Below are 25,103 nucleotides of genomic sequence, written 5' to 3' on the forward strand. Positions count from 1 at the left end.
AGTAATTGAACAACTTCATTATGTTATACTGCTTTCTCTATAACCCATCCCTTTGTGGAAAAGACAAAAAAGACTGCAGCGTTTGACAAATGAAGAATAAATCAATGCAGACCGCCACATAGAATTACCTACTTGGCAAGCCAGAGACAAATTCTTTTACATACTTTAGGAGAGCTCCTCTAGGACCTCTTCACCTGGTGTGACTGCGAAACGTGTTTGAGTGTTTCTTTGTGTGTCGCAGAGGTTTAATCTTCATGATGGTGTAGTAATCTCAGCACCAGCTGCTTTTCATGATAAGAAAAACCATTCATCTTCTGCACTTGTGTGTATATATGTGTGTACTACGTGTTAGGTTCTTTAGATATTCATTTAGATTTAATCACAATCTGAAAAGATTCTGTGCTGTTTTATGAGCCTGAAGAAAATGTAATCAATTATTACACTGGGAGTATCACTTCCGATCAATTTAGTGCATTCTTGCTATGTATCGGAAGTGGTATTAAAGACATTCACATTGTTACAAAATATTTCTATTTCAAATAAATACTGTTATTTTCCTTTGCAGTTTCATTTGAACCTGCCTCAATATTATTATTCAGGCTTGGGAGGGTTACTTTAAAAATGTATTCCGTTACAGTTACAAATTAGGCCTACTTCATAAAAAAAGTATTCAGTAACGTAATCCAAGTACTATAATATGAAAGTAATGTAACTGATTACTTTTGGATTACTTCAAGGTCACGTATATAAATAAAGTCAAGCAAGAAGAAATATTATTAAAAAACATTTTTTACAACTTTTATTTATGAAGAATTTGGTCCAGTGTACAATATTTGCAAAATATACACACAGGCCTGAATATATATTTATGTAAAGGGCTATACAAACATCTAGTGGCTAATGGTATTACAGATTATTTTGTTTTATTTTTAACTAAAAAATAAAAACACAACATTAAATTTTTTTACACAATCTCCATATTAGTTTATTTTAAAATAGGCCTACATGATCTTTCTTAATTTGCCTGACTGAACTTGGGGCGTTGGCAGTGGGAGTTCCCCTACGTTACCTAGACAGCGAACATCCCGTTACGTGAGAAAAGATTAAGAAAGGACATTTTGGGTACTAAAAAAGCTACTCTCCTAATTCCTACAAAATAGCAGCGGAATTTCCATGAATTAAAAGCGATTTTACCCGCAAGCAGCATCGTTTCAGTGATTCAATCTGCGTCTGAGGAGATTGTAGAAAGCTGTTATTTGCACACGCACCAGCGCGTGGCACACGTGAGTCATTACTGGCAACAGAACCAGGAACTACTGTATAATCAAGCAGCGCTTAATATAGTGTTATTATGCCAAAATACTTATTTATTTAGTTTTAAATGAAACCATTGTAATCCTGAAAGTATTGCCCCTTTTTTCAAAATGTAACTATAATCTGATTACTACGTTTTTTGACGTAACTGTAACGGATTACAGTTACTGATGGATTTTTGTATCCTGACTACATAACGCCATTACATGTATTCCGTTACTCCCCAACCCTGTTATTTCTGAAGGATCATGTGACACTGAAGACTGGAGTAATGATGCTGAAAATTCAGCTTTGCATCACAGGAATAAATTAGATTTTCAAATATATTAAAATAGAAACAATTATTTTAAATTGTAATAACATTTCACAATATTACTGTTTTAAACGTATTTTTAATTAAATAAATGCAGCCTTAGTGAGCATACGAGGCCCCAAACTTCTGTTTGTTTGTATTAACTTGTATGGTAAAAACAAAAGGATGATTCTGGCGCATAAACTCATGTTATTCACATTACTAATTTCACATGAAACTCTCTGTCTGGAAGAGTGATGTACTACTTGGCTTCCACATCCACAGACAGCACTTGACTATTTGAATAGCTGTAAGGGTCTTTCTAGCACCTGGCACTCTTAAAACCAGCATTGCCACTGACCAATAGGTGTAAAAAAGTGAGATTGAGCCCTTATTTCAAAACAAAACATAGCATATTAGGCACAACCCATGCTACCTACCTTCTCCACTCACACTCCATCCCCGCACCAGCCAATTGCAGCGATCTGAATCTGTTTGTATGTGTAATCGAAACCAGACTCAGGGGTCAACAACAAAAAAGCTTCAGCAAAATCAGTAAACCAATCCACTACTTTTAAGACAAATTACAGGCTTAAAGCTACACTGTGTAGGATTTACTCCTATCTAGCGGTGAAATTGTATATGACTACCAACTGAATATTACTTTCTAGCCCCTCCCATTCCGAGGGTATTTTAACTCCTACGGTGGCCGTATTATTTCAAATCTGCCGGCAGTCGCGAGTAATCTCCCCCTCGCATTCGTCACGGTGCCACTGAGTGTAAAAACGCGAAAGGTGAAGCTTGAATTTCCTGGTATGTCCCTCTTTGTCTAATATATTTACAAGATGGATGCGCAACATGGCTTCCGCCATTCGAGCGACTCACTCGTATGTATTCTAAATGGCAGATTATACACTTACGAGAATACTTAATTAGTTGGTTGAAGTGATTACACATTAATGAGAACATAATTTTGAAAGAACTAAGTGTTTTTTGCTAAAAATCAACTTAAAATATTACACAGTGTAGCTTTAATCGTTTACTGCTTTGTGAAAAAAACATCACACTCTCTAATTTTTCGGGGGAGGGTTTTCTTCCTATTTTATTTTAAGCAAAAGAGAAAAGATGGAAGGAAATTGTGGACAAGCAAATCGCAACAATATGTGAAGATTGAGGTGGTACCATTTAAAGCGAGCCGTACCGTACCATACCATGCAGTGGAAATGTGTCATAAGTGAGCCGTACTGAACTGAGCCGTACCATACCATGCAGTGGAAAAGCGCCAAAGCGTGCCGTACCATACCATACAGTGGAAAAGCGCCATAATATGCTGTTGGTCCTCCATGTGCTGCCAAAACAGCGCTGATCCGCCGAGGCATGGACTCTACAAGGTGAAGGCCCTGAAGGTGTCCTGTGGTATCTGGCACCAATACATTAGCAGCAGATCCTTCAAGTCCTGTAGGGTTGAGAGGTGGGGCCGCTGTGTATCGAACTTGTTGGTCAAGCACATCCTACAGATGCTCAACTAGGTTGAAATTTGGCGAATTTGGAAGCAAGGGCAACACCTTGAACTCTTCATCATGTTCATCAAAACATTCCTGAACAATGTGTGCACAGGGTGCATGATCCTGCTGAAACTTTCTTCTTTGGCTCTCAACGAAGGCGGTCGCATTTTCTTCCCCTCCTCTCCCTTATCTCCCCTGCTTTGCTGCTCTCGTCTCGTCTACTGTCTTGTATGTACTTTGAGAGACTCTCTCCGCACTGCTCTCCAAACTAAGAAATTATGGATTTGATCAACTGGTCTCTCAACGCAATTGACACCATCTTCTCGACGAGAAGCTTGGGTTCGGGGGAACCTGACTGCCCTGCCGGAACGTTCGCAGCTGGCTACACGATGGACGCGTGGGAGAGGTGGCGGGTCGTGTGTCTGGCGGCTCTTTCCGTGGAGGACATTGAAGATATCTACCTATTCGGAACCATGATAACAGGTTTTCTGCTGTTTGGATTAGGCATTGCCCTGGTTTATCGAGGAATTAAGAAGACGGTGACAGCTGTCCAAAACCCCACAAGGCTGCCCGTCATGATTAAAGCAGTGGGCAGAGCTGTCAGCACTCAGACTGTGACTATGAACCACAATATGTATAACATCATGGAGAAGCTCACAGCTTTGCAAAGGCAATTGGATCATTTCGGAGACCAAAATGGACCAGGAGAGGTGTAAAATGGAATGCGGCTACTTGTCCCAAGACCAAACAACCCCAATCTTATCTGCTTTCTGCCCCCCTCTACCAGCACTGGCCTTGGCCGAGGCTGCTGTTGGAACAACAACTCCCCCGGAAGAGCACTGCAGTGAGACGCTCTTGTGTTCCTTCCCCCACTCCCCACAGACACCTGCTGATTGTTGACTCTGTCTGGGACCTGATCAAGGTTGTCTCCATGGCAATTGCTGTGTAACGCTATGACATCCTGCGGACTGAGGCACCTAGATTAGGATGCCAGGCGTAGCGACTCTCCAGGCCTACACATACACAAACTCTTACGATATATACAGATATGCAATCACCTCCCCCACCCCCCATCCCTCGCCTTCAACGCTTTGTACCACCAGTCTGACAGGCAGGTCTGTGACCAGCGCCGAGAATGGCTGCAGGACCGGATGGCTGCTTGCCTGTGCTGGGTTACCTCCATCCCCCACTCCCCTCCCCTGTTGCAAGTCTTGTGTGTTCATGTTGTGTACTGATATGTGCTAATGTTGCTGAGGTGTTTTTTTTTACTGTTCCCAAACTGTACTCCTTACAGGAGCATAGTCTGGGGGTTGCCTTTTTTTTCTCCTCACCTTTCCTCGTGTTATGCTGTATTTTTTTCCTCAATAACTTTTTTCCTGTCTTCCTGTCCTGTCTACCCCCTTGTCATATTGTATGTATGTTTGTATGGACAGGTTGATGGCTAATTTCGCTGGTACTTGTGACTAAGTGACAATAAAGGCTACTACTACTACTACTACTAAAAATAGGTCACTTCCACCAGGGAACACCATTGTCATGGACCTGGTACCTGGTCTGCAACAATATTTAGGTAGGTTTCAAGTGTCAAATTTACATCCACATGACTGGCCGGACCCAGGGTTTCCCAGCAGAACATTGCCCAGAGCATCACACTCCCTTCACTGGCTTGTTGTCGTCCCACAGTGCATCCTGCCTCCATCACTTCCGCAGGTAAACACACGTACACGGCCGTCCACGTGATGTAAAAGAAAACGGGACTCATCAGACCAGGCGACCTTCTTCTACTGCTCCAAGGCCCAGTTCTTACACTAGCGAACCCATTGTAGGTGCTTTCAATGGTGGACAGGGGTCATCATAGGCTCTCTGATTGGTCTGTGGCTGAACAGTCCCATACGCAGCACTGTGGTTGTGACACATTCCTCCCATAACCATCATTACAATTTCAATGTACTTGTGCCACAGTAGACCTTCTGTTGGCTCTGACCAGACGGGATAGCCTTCGTTGCCCTCGAGCATCGATGAGCCTTGGGCGCCCAACACTCTGTCGCCAGTTTGTGGTTTGTCTCTCCTTGGACACTGTTGGTAAATTCTCACCACTGCTGACCAGGATCATCCCACAAGCCCTGCCGTTTCAGAGATACTCTGACCCAGTCGCCTTGCCATAACAATTTATTGCATCCAACAATAAATTTCTCCTGAATCCAACACCTTGATTATGAGAACTGAACTGATCTAATCTACCCAGACCTTAATATGTGGCCTTGTTAGGAGATGATCAAGGATATTCACTTCACCTGTGAATGGTCATAATGTTTTAGCTCATCGGTGTATATGATATTATTAATCAAATATTTACACAAACCTTGCTGTATATTCTAAATTACATTGGAATTTCAGAAAATCAGAATCACATTGTGAATACATTGTTTTAGTAACGGTGCACTAAAACGTCATCAAAATGATTATTATTATTAACATCAAAATTATATATAAAATGTTAAAAAAATTGGAATCTTTGACATTTGGTTCAATTTTGCAACAAAAAATTTATTTGTCGACTAAAATGAGATGCAGTTTAGTCACAATTAAATAACTGAATATGACATGAAATATTTACTAAATTTAAAGGATATTTTTGTCACAAGACAAAACTTATGGCATTTAAAACTGTGAAAAAAATGAAAGTAGCTATGTATCCTGACGATACGAAATACTTGGTGCTAACCACTAATCTATAGCTCTTAACTCTTTGTTTAATGCGATTTCATATACAGTAACCAAAAGGAATAATTGAGCACATTTATATTTCTCAGTCCCACAGTGAGTGCGCTAGCACACTGAATCTCTGAAATTCTTTTAATCTCTCAGTCTGCTGCTTATTAAAGTCACTGAACAGCTTCATGCTATCTAACATGAATTACAATATATACAGTAGTCAATTTATCAATGTAAAACACTCACAAGGTAATTTTTGCCTCTGTTTTAACAAACAACAAAATTGTTCTAAAATAGTCGAGAGCACAGAACACAGACCCTGACCTCAAAACGAGTGAAGAGAGAGTATTTGTGAATTATTCAGAGGACATGAAACTCTAAAAGATTCTAGCTGTAGGTGCTTTCAACTTCAGCAGGAAATCATTGCAGAGAGAACAGTGGAAGCTTTGGCATGAGGAAAAGAGAGACAAAACAGAATAGAGGAGAGGAAAAAGAAAGAGTGTGAACCTGAAAGTGTCTTATAAGACAGGAAAGAATAGGAAAAACAAGTATGGTACAGTTAAAAGTAATGATCTATATAAAAAAAAAAGGCTGTAAAGGGGGGTAAGGAAAGCATATGTTCAACCATGAAAGGCTAGTTGCGAGCTGCCCATGGTGAGCCATGTGAAATCCAGAAGACTAGTTCCAGTGTCTCACAATGTGGGTTATTATTACTCCACTGTGCTCTTTTATACTGTACCTCTACGGAGAGCGTTTAAAACATGTTTGAAAGGATGGGAAAGAGAAATTGTACCAAATGTGCGGGCAGTTACAATGCTAGGTTTATTCAAAAGTACTGCTCCGCAGGTGACAGTGTTGAGCTTCATTAAAATTCACTCTCAGAAACTACAGACTGTTTAGTAGACCAGTGTGAATTTGATGCTGGTGTCCCTACTAGGGTGCTCTATTTTATATTAATTCCATAAAAAATGTGCCATTTTTGCAACTTGTGCATATAGTCTAAAACCCTGATTCGTGTAATTTAATTATTTTCAAGCAATAAATGGTATCAAATTAGTATCAAATATTTGATATTAGTATAATAATAATTACAAAAAATTATTTTAAAAAATATATATAATAATACAATGTATTAATAATAATAATAATTGGTCACAGGCTGAAAGGCAATAAATTGTTTTTTTAAATAAAATAAGTATTAAATTAAATAAGTATTAATTATATGAAATAAAAAAACATCCTAATTTTCAAAATGTAGTGGAGAAATCATGCAGTAACTGCAAAGTAACACTGCAAACTATTTCCAGGTCAATAAAATGATGAAAAATTTTAATAAATTAATAGAAATAATATATAAATATAAATAATTATTTTACATATATATTATAGTTCTTACTCCAATTGTGTGCTTTTACTACCTCAGAAAAAGTATCAGGACACCAAATTGTACCCTATTTGTGGAAAATGGCGACATAAAGAATAAAAATATATAATATGTGTGTGTGTGTGTGTGTGTGTGTGTGTGTGTGTGTGTGTGTGTGTGTGTGTGTGTGTGTGTGTGTGTGTGTACACAGACCCAGGCCTTTGGGTGTGATGCCGCTGGTGTGGGCCGGGTTCACAGCCCAGTAATAGTACTTCAGTATGTGCATGATCTGCAGGACGGTCCCCACTCGACGGATGGTGTTGTAGATGGTTGCCGTGCCAATGAACTCTGCCGAAAGGTACGTGTACAGCGAGAGCTGAACCTGAACAACACAAACACACAAACACAGATGCATGGTTACAAAAGGTTACAGCTGCCTTGAGCAAGAATACAAAACTCTGATGATTACTTGTCATCCTTCTGTTGTTTCTAAACTGCATCCCAAGATTCCTCATTAAGATACTGTTTTCCATTTCCATAGGAGCTTCACCTCTGGCACGGCTAACTCTGCAGGAGAACAGCAGATACGGGGAATGTTTTTGATGAAGCCGAATGTCAAGAGCTACAGTGGTTGGTTTGTCAGACCTGACTAGTGACAGTGCTGCAGGAGGACCTTGGAGGACAATAAAAAAACGCTGATGAAAGAATATAACTCATCCAATTACTGGCCACTCATGCAGGATACTGGGCTCGACTGGGATGATGGGAAGGTAAAAAAACATGATGCAACTCTATAAACTCTTCTGGCCTGAGGAGAGAACACTGCTCTCGTGTTGAGCTCCCTCCTCACACTCCCTCTGTCTTTGACTTCTTCTCTTTCCTTTTCATGACTCCTGCTGTATTTCTTTCTTACACTTTTCTCAGTCCTTCAGTCTTTACTTTCTTTTTCTATTCATCCATCTAGCCATGTTTACCTTTTCTCCTTACTATTTTATTTCCATTTGTGACATATTTCCCCTTCCTCCCCCCTTTTGTTCTCCGTTTTTTATCTCTCTTGCTTCTTTCCTTCCATTTTTCTTTACTTTTATCTCATTCTTCCCCTTTTTTCTTGTCATTCTCTTATTCTCTTTCATCCACCTTCCTTCCAGTTTTTCTTTCGTTCTCTTAATTTTTTTTTTGTTCCTGCCATCATGCATCTTTCCATTTTACCTTTCCAGCTCCCTTTATTTTATTATTTTTGCTTAATTCCTCCACTCTCCTTCCCTTTCTTTCTTAGTTTCTTTCTTTCTTTCCATCTAGCTATTTTTTCTTCCTTATTTTTATTTTCCTTCTCACTCTGCACCCTCCCTTCCTTCCTTCATTTCTTCCTTTCTTCCTTCTATCCATCCTTCCTTCCCCACTTATTATCTCTTTAGAGAGAGAGAGAGAGAGAGAGAGAGAGAGAGAGAGAGAGAGAGAGAACTCCCATTATCTCCCTTCTTTTGGAGCCATGGCAAGCATCCAGTGACCAAAGGTCTTTGTTTTGATCCTGTTTGTGTTTTCGTACCTCCTTTATTTATTCATGACAGTCAGCAGCAGTGCAGAAACTGAAGTGAGCAATACATATTAGCAGCACAGAGTCTTGCCTCTTTTAGAAACGCTTCATCCTCTCCTTTATGGGTCATAGCAAAGCAGGGTCAAAATCTCCTTTTTCAGCTTGAACTTCACTCTAAATTTATCAACCATCTGTGACAATAATTTTGTTAAACTTTTTAAAGAAAAATATCACTTTTCTTCAAAGCTGTGACATTTTGGCAGGTGACAAGGTGAATGAGGCAGCAGACTGTGAAGTTGTTATACTGTCGAAAAAAAAATTCAGTTAAAAAAAGAAAAGAAGCAGTTTAGGAGTAGTGAACCATTTTAATTTAGATGCTTTTTGGCATCTTCTTTTTAGATGACATGCAACTCATTATCAAGAGAGATGAATATTAAAGTCAATAAGATTGTTTCAATTAAGATTGTTTCAAGATTGTATTCAATGAGAAGGTATAGGAATGAGAAGAAAAAAGAAATGTAGGATGGGACTTGATTTTATGGTTTAGGAATGTATTGAATTGAATTTTGAACAATACTTGTTCTTGTCTTAGGACAACTTTGATGAACTTTTTTGATCCACTTCAAATGTTGACTTTTGTAGTTGCTTATTATCATGCATATTACTAGGGTATTTGCTGTTTATTAGCACTTAAAAAGACATATTAATGCCTTATTCTGCATGACCATACTCTTCATCCCTTAATCCTACCCAATACCTAAACTGAATAAGGAGTTTATTGAGGCAAAAGTTGTTAATCGTTAATAGTAGTTAATAGTTAGTTAATAGTGAGAATTGGACCCTAATCTAAAGTGTGTCCGGGATTTAAAAAAAGAGAGAAATCTGTGACGTCACCTGAGAAGAAACATGTTTCAGATGCAGTGCAAGTTGACTCATTTGTTGTTCTGATGTGAACACTTGTGCCTTATGGTTACTTCAGTAAACATCACGGTGTGCTCATCTGACCTGGTCACTACTCTCTCCGTGGAAGCAGTTCCCATCACAGTGTACTCAGATGCTCCTAATTGCTGTAATGTTTCATGGGGATGTATCTGAGTATCTTCTGGAAAAGACATGACCTTGCTCACCTTCGCGGGTATGTGGATCCAAATAGCCGCATTGAACAGGATATGGTCGCAGAGTTGTTTGAGGAGAGGTGCACCGTGGGAAAGGCCATCCAGGTATTTGGCGAAAGACAGGAACTGCTCCAGAACGGCCCTGGTGATATGCACCCGCGATGACTGAGAAACAATTGTGAGATTTTTGTTAGTTTACCTAACCAACCTCTGATTTTCAAATAAATGAATAAACTAACATCTTAAACTTGAAGCCATAGTTTGACTTTGTAGTTAAACAAGGACTTTGTAGAGACTTTCTGTGTTATTAGTCTCAGCTGGCAAATGTGGTCCAGACAGGTGCGTGGTGTGAGACAGGAGTGAGTATAAACGAGACACAAACAGATGGCCGGCTACATGTGAATGGGACGGCAGACAGTGGGATCATTCAGGTGCCGTCCAGCTCAGATTTACAGCTGCTGCTGTTAAATGACAAAGTGAGGCTTTTGCTCAAGTGCCAACTTTAGATTGAGCCAATGGTACATTGAGACTATGAAATAAGGACAGCTATGAATGAGTAAAGATAGAAAGAGGAAAAAATTATAATGACACTGGGATCATTTGTATGTCATCGCAATAAACGCATGGACAAGGAAGAATATAATAGCGCCGTTGAACCGGCATTCGCCGAGGAAATGCTGAAGTGTGCATTTGTCATTCATCAACCATAATGTGCCTTTCTCCTCTGTCCTAGCAAGTGAATTGTGTGCGTGTTTTTTTATTATCATTCAGCTAATGCTTACAAAAGCTTGAGTCAATCGAGGTCATGACAACTCCTTCTGAAAGAGAAAATCTTAATACTCTTATAACCATTTAAAGAAAAGAGCAATTCATTGTTAGCTTCATGCATTTAGTTTTTTTTTTAAAGGTGCAGTTTGTAATATTGACAGCTAGTGGGTGAAATGGGTACTGCAATTCAAAATATTGGAGAGAGTTGTTTCCCCCGCCCTCTACTCCACAGACTCGACGCTCGTGCGGGTTGCCAGATTGGGGACACGCAACAGGAACAAACACAATTGACAATGGAAAGTTGATCAGCTAATGTATTTTTATTGTTTGCATATTAAAAATCTGCGATCTCTGACCTAGTGTGTTTGCTGGCTTCCATGGCTGCAATACGCCAACTGGCAACCTGGAGAGTCTTTTTGTTTTTCGGAGGAACAAGTATTTGGATTTAGGGTGTTTACTAAATCTTTGCAAACATATTATGGTTTTTTTATGCTTTAGTATATTGCATACAGCACCTTTAGAACAGTATTTTAACCAGTGTTAAAATATCTTCTCCTATCCAGATTAATGAGCAACTATAAGATATTTGCAGGCTGATTTCTCCAATGAGTGTAAACAATGTGCAATGGCCTAACCAATACTCTGAGCCGTGGAACAACCATTTTGTCTGAACAATGGTTTGGGAAAATCTGCTTGGAAACCATTATTTTTGCAATTCCGTTTTGTGTTGCTAACAGCACAAAAATGTCAGACTTCAGCTTTAACCAATCTAAATTATATGTTAGAAAATGAAAAACAAAAGAAAACAGTCGCATCACCTTTTCCAGGAGGTATCCAATTACCAGGAAACCTTTCCCACCAAGCATCTGCTCTTGCATTGCCACTGAGCTCTTGAGAAGCTCCATCAGGAAGGCCAGGAGAGTTGAACTGCACCAAAACATCTCATTACATCATTTATTGGGTAACCGCAAGATTAAAGACTTGTCGACCAAATATTAAAGGAAAGAATGGCAAAGATTTTTAAGATTTTTGTATTGAATATTGGATATTTAATTGTGCATCATCTATAGCTCACTTAACGTTAATCTTGTAACCATATATACAGTATATATCACAACACCTTCAAATGTAATCTTTAACAAATTTCAAAATTAATTTTTAATTTTCATATTGAACATTATAATGTTGTGATGCCCAAATTCACTTGTGACATTTACAGTTACAGTTTTTTATTATTTAGTGTTTTATTTTGACCAAATAGAATTTGAATATCTGCCATTTGCTGTTTTTTAGCCTTAACATGAAAATAATAATTACTATTATTCACTATAAAGTTCAAAAGTTTGGGGTCAGTAAGATTTTCAATGTTTTTGACAGAAGTTTCTTGTGCTCATCAAGGCTGCATTTATTTGATCAAATACACAATAAAAACAGCAATATTGTGAAATATTTTTACAATACAAAAATCAATATCGTCTATTTTAATATATTTTAAAATGTATTGTATTCATGTGATAGCAAAGCTGAATTTTCAGTATTCATTACTTTTTCAGTATCCATTCATTCATTTACGACAGTTTTCAGTGTCACATGATCCTTCAAAAATCATTCTAATATACTGATTTTGTGCTCAAGAAACATTTCTTATTTATCAAAATTAAAACAGTTGTGCTTTTCAATATATTTTGTGGAGATTATACATTTTCTTCAGGATTCTTTGATGAATAGAACAGCATTTATTTGAACAATAATTATTTTGTCACATTATAGATGTATTTACTGTAACTTTTTATCCATCTAAGGCATCCTTGCTGAATAAAAGTATTAATTTTGTCTTACAGACCCCAAACTTTTGGTGGACATAATATAACCTACCACACTGTGGTTTCCACCTGGCTTTCATTGTGCTGATGGAAATCCAGCTGTGCAAAGAGAGGAAACAACACCTGGATACCGCCAATGGAGTGAATGGCACTATGAATGGAGTGTGTAACGATGGCCTTAACATCCTTAAAGAAACAGAAGGGAAAAATCACATGGATTAAAAAGTAGTGATTGATGCATTCAGTAATGGACTTTTTTGCCATTGTTGAAAGTACCGACTCACATTAACTACTGACTAATCTCTATAAACAATAACCATTGAATGGCAAACACTGACATTATCCCATGGTGTTAGCTAAACAACGCAGAATCTGATTAACATTTAGTGACATTACTAACCATTATGCAGTTTATTAAGGATTAAGAGAGTAGAAAGGAGTCTTAAAGTGTTAAGCAGACATTAAATGTACCTGTAGCATTAGAGCGTGAGGCGAATGCACGAAAATGGACGGGTTTTCTCTGGGCGAGGACTCCAGGCAGAGCTGAGCGTCTGTGGCTTTGGCGTTGTAAGTGAAGGAGACGCTGTTTGCTAACTTTCCATCGTACAACACTTGTTTATGGTGGTCAGCCAGATGGATATCACTTTCCGATTTAAATTTAAAGGTGCTCTAGGGAGGTAAAAAAAAACAAGATAAAGAGACAAATTAAGAGAAGTCTAGACCAACACAGAAAATCTCAGATGAAAATCTGATTTAAATGACGCAATATTCACCTCTAAAATGTGCCTAACAAAGTGAGACATGTTGGTGAAGGTGCGATAATTAACTAATGATTGTATTATCACAAAACGCATGAAAATATCACAATGTATATTTAACAGTACTATGTAAATCGTATTATTCCATGCACTTATTAAAGGATTTACTATTCCTAGAATGAAAATGAGAAGAATCTTTTTATGTAGTGATTAAATCTTATCCAAAGTCGTGGGAGCGGGATGAATAATAAATGAGCTCGGTGACATGAAATAATCATGAAGATGAAGTAGGGGCGATATGGGAATTTCCCAGCTGATTTATCATTCATGAGGTTGTTTCGTGTGCTGTCAAATCAAAGGCCCACAGCCTAACACCTGCAGCACATCCCAGGTGATGATGTCATCCAGATGTGACCTGCTCCAGACGTGTGCTAACTGTATTAACTTGCAGTGAGCAGACAATGATAACAAGGCATTTTTAGAAAACCAACTCCCTTTCTATCAGAAGACATGTACTTGACAACACTTGCATGAACAAAAGCAGTGTTTATAGTTTGTCATGTGACCAGATAACAGATATGCATGCGCTTATATGGATATCAATCTATGCTCGCTCAAGGGCAGCAAACTTTCTTTTCCCCACAGATATAGGCTACATAAAAACATGGGCTATGTTCAAAATCGAATGCTTGTGCATTACATACTGCATACGGTATATAGGTATTATGTAAGGGATAATGTAGAGCGAGGCGGTTGTTGTAACGAATACAACCCCGACAGGCTGATCAGGTCTTGAATCAGACTGTCGGGGTTGTGCTCGCTATAACAACCGCCTCGCTCTACATTATCCCGCTTATTACATGGCTACCTACCAAATAAATCAATAATTTGACACAAAATATTGATTTAAAAAGGAGTTTATAGATTTAAAAACGATTGTATTGCTTTCGCTAAAGAAAATAGTATGTTCCGTCTCTACGGTTAGAATCCTGCGTCCATAGCAACGCTCTGTTTTTCATGGCAACGGTGTGTTATACTTAGCAGCAGTCTGTTATCAAGAAATAACAGAACGCATTCGACATTAAAATTCAACCAAGCCATGTAATAATGCTATATAAATACTATTGCTATAGTTCAAATAGTTGTGATAGTTACATGATATCTTTGCAATCAATTAATTCATTATTTCAATAAATATCATCTAGTTTACTTAGCATTTTTTAACAAATCTAAAGTAAAACTGTCCTTCAGCTAACTCAATGATTAATAAAGGAGATGTTAACAACTGCATTCAGAAACAAACTAGCTGGCCCTTTGTATTCATATTTCATTATTCATGTACTAACTGTTCAGTGTCTATTTAAAGATGAAGGAGGGTGTAACCTGTTGTCATTAAATAGCTAGATTATTACCCTGCGGATACGGTTTCTAAGGCAATAAACCTAATATAATAAAATATTTTTCCATATTTTTCCTTTCACGATCTGTGAGCAAATAAATACAGCATTATATAGAAACAAGTATGTCTGTTTAGCTTATGTTAGCTTCACTGTTATCTTTATTCTATTAAAAATAAAGAAAACGGATGGAAAAAATAAGCTTAAAGACCTGTATGGTTCTTTTGACCTAAAAAGATTCATTCTGTTTGGTTTTCTCTGCTGAACAGATAGCATAAATGTCACCTGTTGCTGGTCAGGTTTCTGCTGCAAACATATGATGTAGCGCAAAGCAAATCTCAAAATATATCAGACTGACTGGGGAAATAAATATCACAGCAGGTTAATACATGGCGACAGTGTGCAAAAAAGTTGAAAGCACTGCCTCACAAAAAAAAAAAAAAATCTGACAGGATGCTGGCGTAACGTCTAATACACTTCTGACAGAAACTGATGAAGTCATGCTCACATGTTCTCTCATAGTGAGACTCTGTAGTAGTAACAGAGCATATGTCTTACATGACAACAGGGAGGAAGACAAAGTCAGGGACTGTCTGACAAAATATATTATTAAATTATATATCATCATAAAAGAATAATAATCAATGACGATAATAATAAGAAATGTTTTTTTGAGCAGCAAATCAGCATATTAGAATGATTTCTGAAGGGTCATGTGACGATAGATATGTATTCATAAATTTCACACATTCGACCGCTCCAGACACGTCAACATGTCCGCCATCTTAGAACGGTCAACATTTCAGATTCTGTCGTCACTCATAGTGAAAAAATCAATGAGTTTTCCAAGATTCCACAACACTGCGTAGAGATTTAAATTCCCAGAGAAATGGGATAACCTTCACAGGTTATTATTGTGTTTTTATATGCATTAGCCTAGCTCATTACAACAGGTTGTTATACTATGGTAACTTTTTAATGTCGTGCTAGATAATGCCTTCGTCTTGTTGTATTGTATTAGTTTGGCAAAATCATCTGCTGAAGTCTATTGCAGATATAGATATTCATACATGCATCTAACTACGGTTGCAGACGCTCAGTCAACTTGCTCTCAAATGTTCACAGACCGGCTTTGACCGTTCCAATATGATGGATGACTTACATACTGTATAGCGGCCCATTGAAACAGCCACTAATGAGGCATGTATGTATATATATATATATATATATATATATATATACACACACACACACACACACACACACACACACACACACACACACACACACACACATATATATATATATATATATAAATATATATATATATAAACTCTAAATATAAAAATATTTTAAAATATAAAACTAGAAGTTGTATTCATATTTTACAACATTATTGTTTTTTACCTTGATTAGCATAAGAGACTTATGCTCCAAAAACATACAAACATATTCTTCCAAACTGAAGCTGCTAATCTGAGACCAAACCTGTTTATTCTATCAAGGCATTGAAGACAAGAACACAAGTAAATGTGTCTGACTGGAGCTCAGTGTTTCTAGGCAGCAGCACATGACGGTAATCGGGTCATCTTCAGATCAGTCACATAAATCCCTGGAGACTGTGAGTTTTCAGCCTGCCACAGCCCACTGTCTCTACGTATCCGGGCAGGTACTCTGCTAAAAGGCTAAGAAGGCTATGGACCTAAGGGAGCTAACACATTACAGTCAACAGAACAAATAATGGTGTCAGTGGTTGTTGAGGGCAGGAAGCCAAAGTCAGGGAAGGGTAGCACACTGAAAAAAAAGAAAAAAAAAAAAAAAAAAAAACTATTTATTTCAGCTAACATGGTTTGAGAACACTGGGTCTCATTCACATGCATGCGTACGCACACGCTCAATTTGTGCATGAAATCTGCCTTTAAACATTTTCACAAACGAATCATGATTCACCAAAAACGGTCATACTAAAATTTATTTTAAATTTAGGAAAAAATTTTGGAAAAGCTGCGTTATAGCTTCAACTGTGAGGTTTCTCGGAATAATGCAAATATACACGTATGTACAGCTGGCTAATGAGAGGTCTGTATAAAAGGTGTTTTGGTCGAGGATCTGGTAAGAGCGAGTCTGCATAGATAGAATGACACAAGGAAAACGTCTACGGAAAGCCCAAATATGGAGATGTTTGGGCATGTTTTATGCAAATTACTAACCTTGTGCACGCGGCCGCTCACTTAGGCCCTGTCCCAAATGGCGCACTTCATGTGGACTTTCGGTCTCGTGGACTTGAATTGCGCGTGCTCGCCGAGTCTACGAGTCCGTAGACCGTCCCATTCAGCATTTTAACGCTCTGGAGTGTGCTCAGCAGCGCCCCCTTTGTACCCTTGAAGCGGTCTTCCGCGAAGCCCGCATAGATGCAGGCTCCACGCACTTTAACTACCCAGGAATCCTTGCGAAAGGCCAATCAGACAACGGATGGGAGGAGATTTCGCTCACGGATAATTGTTGACATGGCTGAGAAGAAAATATTACGGTTTTTATTACCTAGATGTATATTTTACTAGTTGTTACCTGCAGTTTATACAAACATTATGGTCATCGAGCAGTGGTTGATGTCTCAAACACAATAATAGTGTGTTGAATAATACGATCACATTATAATTCATTAAATAAATAGAACCAAATGTCAGGGCTTTACTGAGTCATATGTAAACATAGTATGAATATTGAAACCTGTAAATTCATCTGAAACTCATGCACATTTTCATTATGTGTTAAAATTGTAATCTTAGTTCAAATGGAACATTATGTATTATTATGTAGCTAGCTACAACTGTATACATCTTTTAAATAAGCATGATGTATCTATTGTCTAATGCTCAGGTGATATGCACAATATAAAAATATAGAACTGTAAAATTAAGCTGTGTAGTTGACATGGAGATAAGACGTCGGGAGCGCAAAAACGTGATTTCTCCTGTCCAACAACAACCAGGCCGTTATTTCCGGCGTGACGATCGAGTCTGTCCCAAAACTACCTCTCAATGCGCCCTCGTGGACTCGCGCCAAGGGCCCTATAGGTCTGCACTACATTACGTCACCAAAGTGTGGACTCTGAGGAAGTCCACAAGTCCGGAGTGTGCCATTTGGGACAGGGCCTTAGAATACTCCAAATTCACTAACATCAGAACGAGATTAAGGGGCTGTTTACACAACACTGTTTTCAACTCAAAAAGGTCAAACTTCTTATGCGTTTTGGCCGTTTGTTTACACGACAGCGGCGTTTTGGGTGCCTGAAAACACAGACTTTTGAAAACGGTCTCCGTGAAACAACAAAACAGCGAATCTCCGAAGACGATGATGTCCTGCACATGCGTATTACGTGTTCAGTCTATAGTGTTTCATCGCCATCTCATGGCCTGGCAGCAGAATACAGGTTTTTTAGTTGTTTACGCGGATCCGTGTGAATGGGGATAGTTTTGACAATGGTGTCGTCTGTACGCGGAACACTCAAAGGAAAAACTTCTCCGTTTTAAGCATATCGTTGTTGTGTAAACGTACCCTAAGAACAAATTCATGTGCGTAGCCTACGGAGGTGTTGTAAATTAGGCGGAGATATTTCGTGAGAAGTTCTCCTGTGCGTACACACGAAATAATCCACGCAATTATTATCAGTGAATGAGACCCAATGATTTTACAAAAAAAAAACCACCCTTCACTCATTCCACATTCATTGTTTGTTTTGCTCAAGCGTGCCGCACAAGCCCTGAAAAGTGAAGCCAAAACGTCTCGATCACCCCCCCGGTGACTGGTCCTAGTATAGGTCATAAGCCCCGCCTCCCCGTGTTATTCAACGGGACGTGAGACCAACTAAACAATTAAATTACACTTCAAATATCTTTTTTCCAAAGGTGGTTTCTTTCATTTGCTGTCGTTTTTATCACGCTGATGTAAGTTCAAGTGTCTGTTTCAAAAATAAGTTGGTTTTTAGTTAGTTACGTGATGCTATAAAAACGGTGGTGTAACGTCATGATTGACAGCTGTGATTGACAGGTTCTCTGAGCGAAGTTGTCACTGAAGCACCAACGGACATTTTTTTCGGGATCTTCGGAGGACTGAGGAGATTGTATTTACTTTATTTTAACAAGCCTCTTGCCGTACTGCAATCAATTTTTTTAAAAGTGCACTCAGGGAGAGTGCATTCTGCGAGAGTGAGGCGGAGCGTTGATTTCGCGGCTTTACTTCCTGCTCACTATTGCGCAGGTCTGATCCCGAGATCGCTACTGCGCAGACTCAAGTTCCAAGATGTCAGCAGAGCCCGTCTACGGAGAGCCTTGGCACTTCCTATTAGCCCCATTGTATAGATAGTTGGTTGCAGTTCCATTAGAATTCCACTGGAGTTGATCGCGGGCGAGTGCAGACTGAATGGAAGTCAATGGGGCTAAACGGCTAAATGTGTATCTTTCACCCGATTCCCGTTGAGAAATCTCAGATTTTATTGTAGGTTTTGCAAGTTCAACATGGGTTATAGGTCGAAAGTTGAATTAACGAGTACTTATGTCCTTTCGATTTCTTACAGGTTGAGTTGTTGTTGCCCATAACACGCTAGCATTCTGCTATTGACATTTTGAAAGACTTTTTAAAGCAGATAAGTGACTCTAAAAAATCTAACACCTAGCAATGTGTAATTTCTTTGCATCTTCTTTCGAATACAACATTCAAATTACTAGACAAAAAATTATATCCTGAGAAAAGTGGGTTTTGAGGGGTATTTCGCCATAGACCTCCATTCATTCTGCACTCGCTCGCGAGCGCCCCCGCATGGATAGAGACGTGTTACTGCAACCAATCCAGAACCCGGAAGTAAGCAGAGAGTGCCAATTCTCTTCCTATTAGACATTCTCTGATGTCAGCGCCATATCGGGACACTGGCGGCTTCAGTTCTCACCAATGGAAGAGAGCGAAGGGGCGTCGTCCATCTTTTTTTACAGTCTATGGTTTTGCTACACTAAAAAAAGAAGAATAAATGGGAGGGGGGAAGACTTTCCCTTATTTTCCGAAAAACAATGGTGCATTTATTTGAATTTTTCTTGGTAGGCTACCCTCATTCTGTCGTTCTGTCAACAAACACCGTTTTTTTGCTTACGGTAGATCCATCACAGTTAAAAACCCATTTTATCATGCTTTCATCAAATGAGGGCCAGGCCCTGCGGTCTAGCCTTGCTATAAACTCTGAAGGCCTTTGCCCTATTCCTAAACCAGGTAAATTCAACTGATCAGCCACAGAGCTGACAGGTAGTCTGATAGCTGACTCTCCATTGAAATATACAACCCCTTTTGAGATTTCAAGAGACTCCATTCACAGGTTTATCTTGGGTGGGTAATTGCTTTCTCCCTGAAGCAGACTGCTCATTATTTCTGCCAACCTGTCTGTCATGACGACGTGAGGGGCAGTGGGAATCAGAGGTCTAGAAGCTCAATTAATAAGGGAAATGATCGGCCCACACTGATTAGAGAAAAACCAGTGCAAATGTCTAACAGGTAATTTAAAAGCACACTAGGTAGAAATAAATAAAAAACATTGTTAAGATGGGTTTTAGCAGTTATTTGCCCTTTTAGATTGCACAGCTCATGAGTAAAACACTGCTGTAATGGAGCAAAGACAATTGAGATGGTGTCAGAATTTGGAATTAAATTAGGAAAAGCTCATCATTCATTAACAATGGCTTCTGTAATGTCATTTTTGGAATACATATGCTATCCGTCCCATGCATGTGGTTTATTGTTTTAGATAATGAGTCGCTAATCAAAGCCGGGTGCTTCAGAGAAAATTAGACTTTGCACAATGAGACTGAAAAACTGCTGCGAGTCCCAATTACTAATAGGACAGAGCTTCATATTTAATAAGGATACAGCCTTGAAAAAAAAAAATCCACAGTAACTTGCTCTGTTTACCCCATGGATGCAATTAAATGCTAAATCGCTTCAAAAGCACCTTGAGAATTAGCGACAAAAGGTCAGAGACATGAAAGGGAAAGAAAGACTATAAACTATCCGGAGGCAGACTTCATCAACGGAAGACTTCATTAAGAAGCAAAACCGAGAAACGTTGCTGTCGTCAGTGTAAAAGCAATAATGCACGACGACAAAAAGAATAAGGTTCGTCAAACAAACGTTTGGTGATAAGTAAATATGTAAATGCAGCATTTCTCACATCCATTTTTCCAGCTTAGGTGTTTTTGTAACATAGTAGCTGGACAATAATGACCAGCTTGCAATCAGCTGAGATTTAGATCTCAAAACTGTGGTTGTTTCCTCAGGGTGGTGAAATCATGTTTGAACGCACATCAATCAATGACCAAATGTCACAGACAGAGGAATAACATCTCTTGGAGATCAATGGTGGCTGTGAAGCGTTGGGATGTAACGCACTTTGGCAAATCTGATACATACCTTGTAGCCTGGGCCTAGTTGATGGATGGCAAATATCTGAGCAGGGTTTAGCGCTTCACTGAACACATAGATGGCTCCGAGCTGTCCGCAGAACACTCGGTTGGCGTCTGCCGTCTCAGATGAGCCAAGGAAACATTTGTCATAGCTCTGTGATAAGCACAAGAAAACAGCTTGGAGTTCTTAGTTGCAATCTCTCAAAAGTGGATAGTAGGGAAAAAACTAGAGAACTGGAGTGGAAATATAGTGGGATGTCAGTATGCAAACTTCATACCAAGCGACTAATGGTTCACAATGTAATTGAGATGTAGCATTACAGAGATGTTATTCTGCACTGAAACCTGCCTATTAGTTTAATCAAAATCAGCACCCGGGAGACCTGAGGTTAAGCACTGCTGGTCCAACCTTTTAATTATCTGACATTGCTTTCAGTGAGGGACAGAAAAACAGAGACAAAGGTCTGTGAATTTTAATGTAATCACTGAATCTCCAAGATAATGTCTTATATATATATACACACAGTATATTAGGGGTGTAACAATATATCGTATCACAATATATCGCAATACAAAATGCAACAATATGTACCGTGGATAATGACAATATGTATTGTGTATAGTTCAACCCAAAATAAAATTACTGTTTGAGTAAAAAAATCAAGTTTTCAGAGTTTTAGTGTCAGTACTACATTAAACTACTGTTGAATATAATGTATAACAATGCAATGGGGGAATATTTGTGGGTCCTGATAATGGCAAATGTCTTATATTACCAATAAAAAGTGGCCTACATTATTTTAAATTTATCTAGTCAGTGAAAGAGTGCAAGCATTTATTCGTCTAAATTAATTCTGTATTTTCAGCTTCAGAATCATGAATATTTTTATTCTGGTGTCAACATTGTCCTGTGCATTGGGTTATCATCACCAAGCCTATTCATTTACACCCACAATGTAATACCAAATTTAGCATTTTAATCAACAGTACATATGTCTTGGAGTATCGCAATAATATCGTATCGTGAGTTAAATATCGCGATATGTATCGAATCGTGACATGAGGGTATCGTTACGCCCTTAATAGTCTGTATTTATAGATATACAGACAACCTTTATCTTTTCTATATTAAAGTGTCCCATTTTCATCATATTGCAAAAAAAACATAAATCAGTATCAAAAAGACATACAGTAAAATACATATTAAGAAAAAAAAATTTGCAGCTCACATATATCACTGTATCGGCTTAACTACATGATAGGCTTGACGTGCTGGCAGCAATAAATGTCATTTATTTATTCTGAAACTGTGGTAAAGTCGATGCATCTTTTATCACTTCATTTCACACTGTGCACACAGTGGTGATGATATTACTCTGAGAACATCCGGCAGATACAGACAGAGAGAGCGATAGCAAAGCGGTCTTACGTCGTTGGTGTTGACGTGCCAAGCCATGTCACCGTAGGAGACGAGCTGACCATTGACGTAGCAGCGAATCTCACTGTTCCTCCAGCGGTTGTAGATGTGAACAATGCTGATCATGTACCACTAGAGAAAGAAAAAACATTGCAGTGCATGAGGAAGGTCTAAATAATGCAAATCAATAGTTCTCAACTGGTAGGTCACAATCTAAAAATCAGTTGCAGGTCTGTTCTGATTGGGTCGTGGAGAGTACAATTAATTCTGCATATTGCAGAAGCATCGGAGCATACAGATGGACAGAATCTTTTCAGAATCTTTTTTTTTTTTTTCAAATGGGGTTTTAGCTGTATTTTTCTTTTCTGGCTCTGGAAGCACAAAATTCAACCCAAAACCATTTTCATGGGCAGCAGGCAGAAGGTCTAATGCAGTAAAAATTTGCATTTAGATATAAATAATACATCAGATCTTGAGTGAGAGGAGAAGAGAAGAGAAGAGAGGAGAGGAAGCAGACAGAGGCAGAGAGGAAATCAGAGTAGTGAGGAAGTAAAGGAAGGTTTACTTAGCAGGAGACAAGGGTCATTACAGATTTCATTTCTGTCAATGTGCCACCACACGAAAGAATGACATATGGTGCAGTGTTTCAAACACACACCATTCAGGACAAGAAGCATGTTCTGTGTGTTCTGTTCATTGATCGTAACATCCAACAGAGCTGTTTTTAATCATCGTTTTCTCTTTCATGCAGCTCATTTTTAAAACAACATACCTAACATTTCCATTTAGCTACATTTTGAAAAATACATAATCATATATGAGGTTCTATTGCCATTCTGTCACTGCAAATTATCTGCATTTTTTTTATCCTCAAAGCAAGACCACATCAAAATGTACTAAGAGAGTTTCTACACAGCCTGTTATCACTTATATTAAGTCACTAAATCAAAAATTCCACTGTTAGGAAGAAGAAAAAGAAAAGAAATAAAAACCCTATGAGTCTAAACCACTGGAGATCAGAATAATTAAACAGTTCATTTACATGTGCATAACAAAGGATAATCCAAGTTGCAAAAATTCATTTCTCTTCTTAGACTGATAAAATAAATTGTTGTTTTATCACTATTGGACCACAAGAGGTCTGAATCACATTGGCTTATCTGATTCTGTACATCAACATATTATTACATTAAACACATAGAAGAGGCTGAAAATGAAAACATTAATGGGTCTGAACTGTAAACAGATCAATTTAAATGTGCTATTTAAATAAAACTATGTAGACATAAAATGCTCATCATACTCATTTGTGATCTTTTTTTTTTCTTTTCTTTTTTATTATTTAATTTTACTCAATTTAATTCATCTTTATTTCTTTTTTACATTTTCATTTAATAAAGCATCATCTTGAGCAGTTTGACACAATATGCAAACTTGTTCCCACGTCTTTAAGACTGAATTGTAAGATTTGATTTTAGGAATGAACTTCAAGACCTTGGCAAGCTCATTCCCCTAAGGCTCAAAAGAGCAAGTTGGAAATATTTACATTTATACAGATTACACCAGCTAAGAGCATTAAATATTGAGTAGAAACAAGGCAATCATTTATTAGACAGATGTTTCAAAACTGCAGCAGCTGTGCAGTGATTTCCAAGAGATTTCCCTTCGATTCAACAAAACAAAAACAAATACAGAAAATGGCCTCAGTTATCTCACATCCTGGGGTTCACTAACAGTTTGTAGACAGCATATTTAGCCCAGTTAACTGGATCATTCATCCTCCGGCACAGCTTCGTGGTTTTCACTGAGCATCACAGCAAGAAAATTCACAAGTGCATCCACTCAATTCTTACTCCTTCACGACACAATCACTAGATTACTACAGATGCTAGTAGGAGAGAGAGAAAATCAAAGCTGGGAATGAAAGTCTACCTTGCGGGGCTGAAAGTCATATTTCACGCAGTGCTGGAAGCCCTTTCCTTTCGACTTCAGTGACGTCACAATCAAGCAGTTACCCACAAAATGTGCCGAGTAGCCGATGCCTTTGCTTGTGCGGAAACTGAAATAGAAAAATCAATAAATACACATATAATATACAGTATTATATAGCACTTTAAGGTGATATATTTGCAAAATATATTTTGATAGTAGTCATTGGCAACCCTGCTTAAGAAAAAAACACTTTAAACTAGCTAACATTTGATTTGCTGGTTTTAATTGGTGTTTCAGCCTGGGTTTATATAGGAGCTTTGGGCACCTTTCAGATGGTCAGACTGGGAAAGCGGCTTTCTGACCAGCTAAACCAGCATAACACTTTAGCTAGGATGGGAGATAATGGCCCTGTCCCAAATGGCGCACTACATGTGGACTTTCGGTCTCGTGGTCTTAAATTGCGCGTGCTCGCCGAGTCTACGAGTCCGTAGGCCGTCCCATTTAGCATTTTAAAGCTCTGAAGTGTGCTCAGCAGCGCCCCCATTATACCCTTGAAGCGGTCTTCCGCGAAGCCCGCATAGATGCAGGCTCCACACACTTTAACTACCCAGGAATCCTTGCGAAAGGCCAATCAGACAACGGATGGGAGGAGATTTCGCTCACGGATAATTGTTGACATGGCTGAGAAGAAAATATTACGGTTTTTATGACCTAGATGTACATTTTA

General features: G+C 38.5%; 1 protein-coding gene across 1 annotated transcript in view; it reads right to left on the reverse strand.

Moving 5' to 3' along the window:
* nbeab (neurobeachin b) overlaps positions 1 to 25,103 on the reverse strand; it is a 298,682-nt gene that overhangs the window by 185,208 nt on the left and 88,371 nt on the right. The window contains exons 7-14 of the mRNA XM_081369689.1: positions 24,377 to 24,503; positions 22,457 to 22,576; positions 21,035 to 21,181; positions 12,901 to 13,098; positions 12,482 to 12,615; positions 11,425 to 11,533; positions 9,851 to 10,003; positions 7,403 to 7,571 (exon numbers count right to left, since the gene is read on the reverse strand). Coding sequence (XP_081225815.1) covers positions 7,403 to 7,571; positions 9,851 to 10,003; positions 11,425 to 11,533; positions 12,482 to 12,615; positions 12,901 to 13,098; positions 21,035 to 21,181; positions 22,457 to 22,576; positions 24,377 to 24,503 — 1,157 coding nt within the window. The remainder of the gene's footprint in view (positions 1 to 7,402; positions 7,572 to 9,850; positions 10,004 to 11,424; positions 11,534 to 12,481; positions 12,616 to 12,900; positions 13,099 to 21,034; positions 21,182 to 22,456; positions 22,577 to 24,376; positions 24,504 to 25,103) is intronic.

Source organism: Scardinius erythrophthalmus, assembly GCF_964197995.2.
Source record: "Scardinius erythrophthalmus genome assembly, chromosome: 7".
In the NCBI taxonomy this organism is placed as follows: Eukaryota; Metazoa; Chordata; class Actinopteri; order Cypriniformes; family Leuciscidae; genus Scardinius; species Scardinius erythrophthalmus.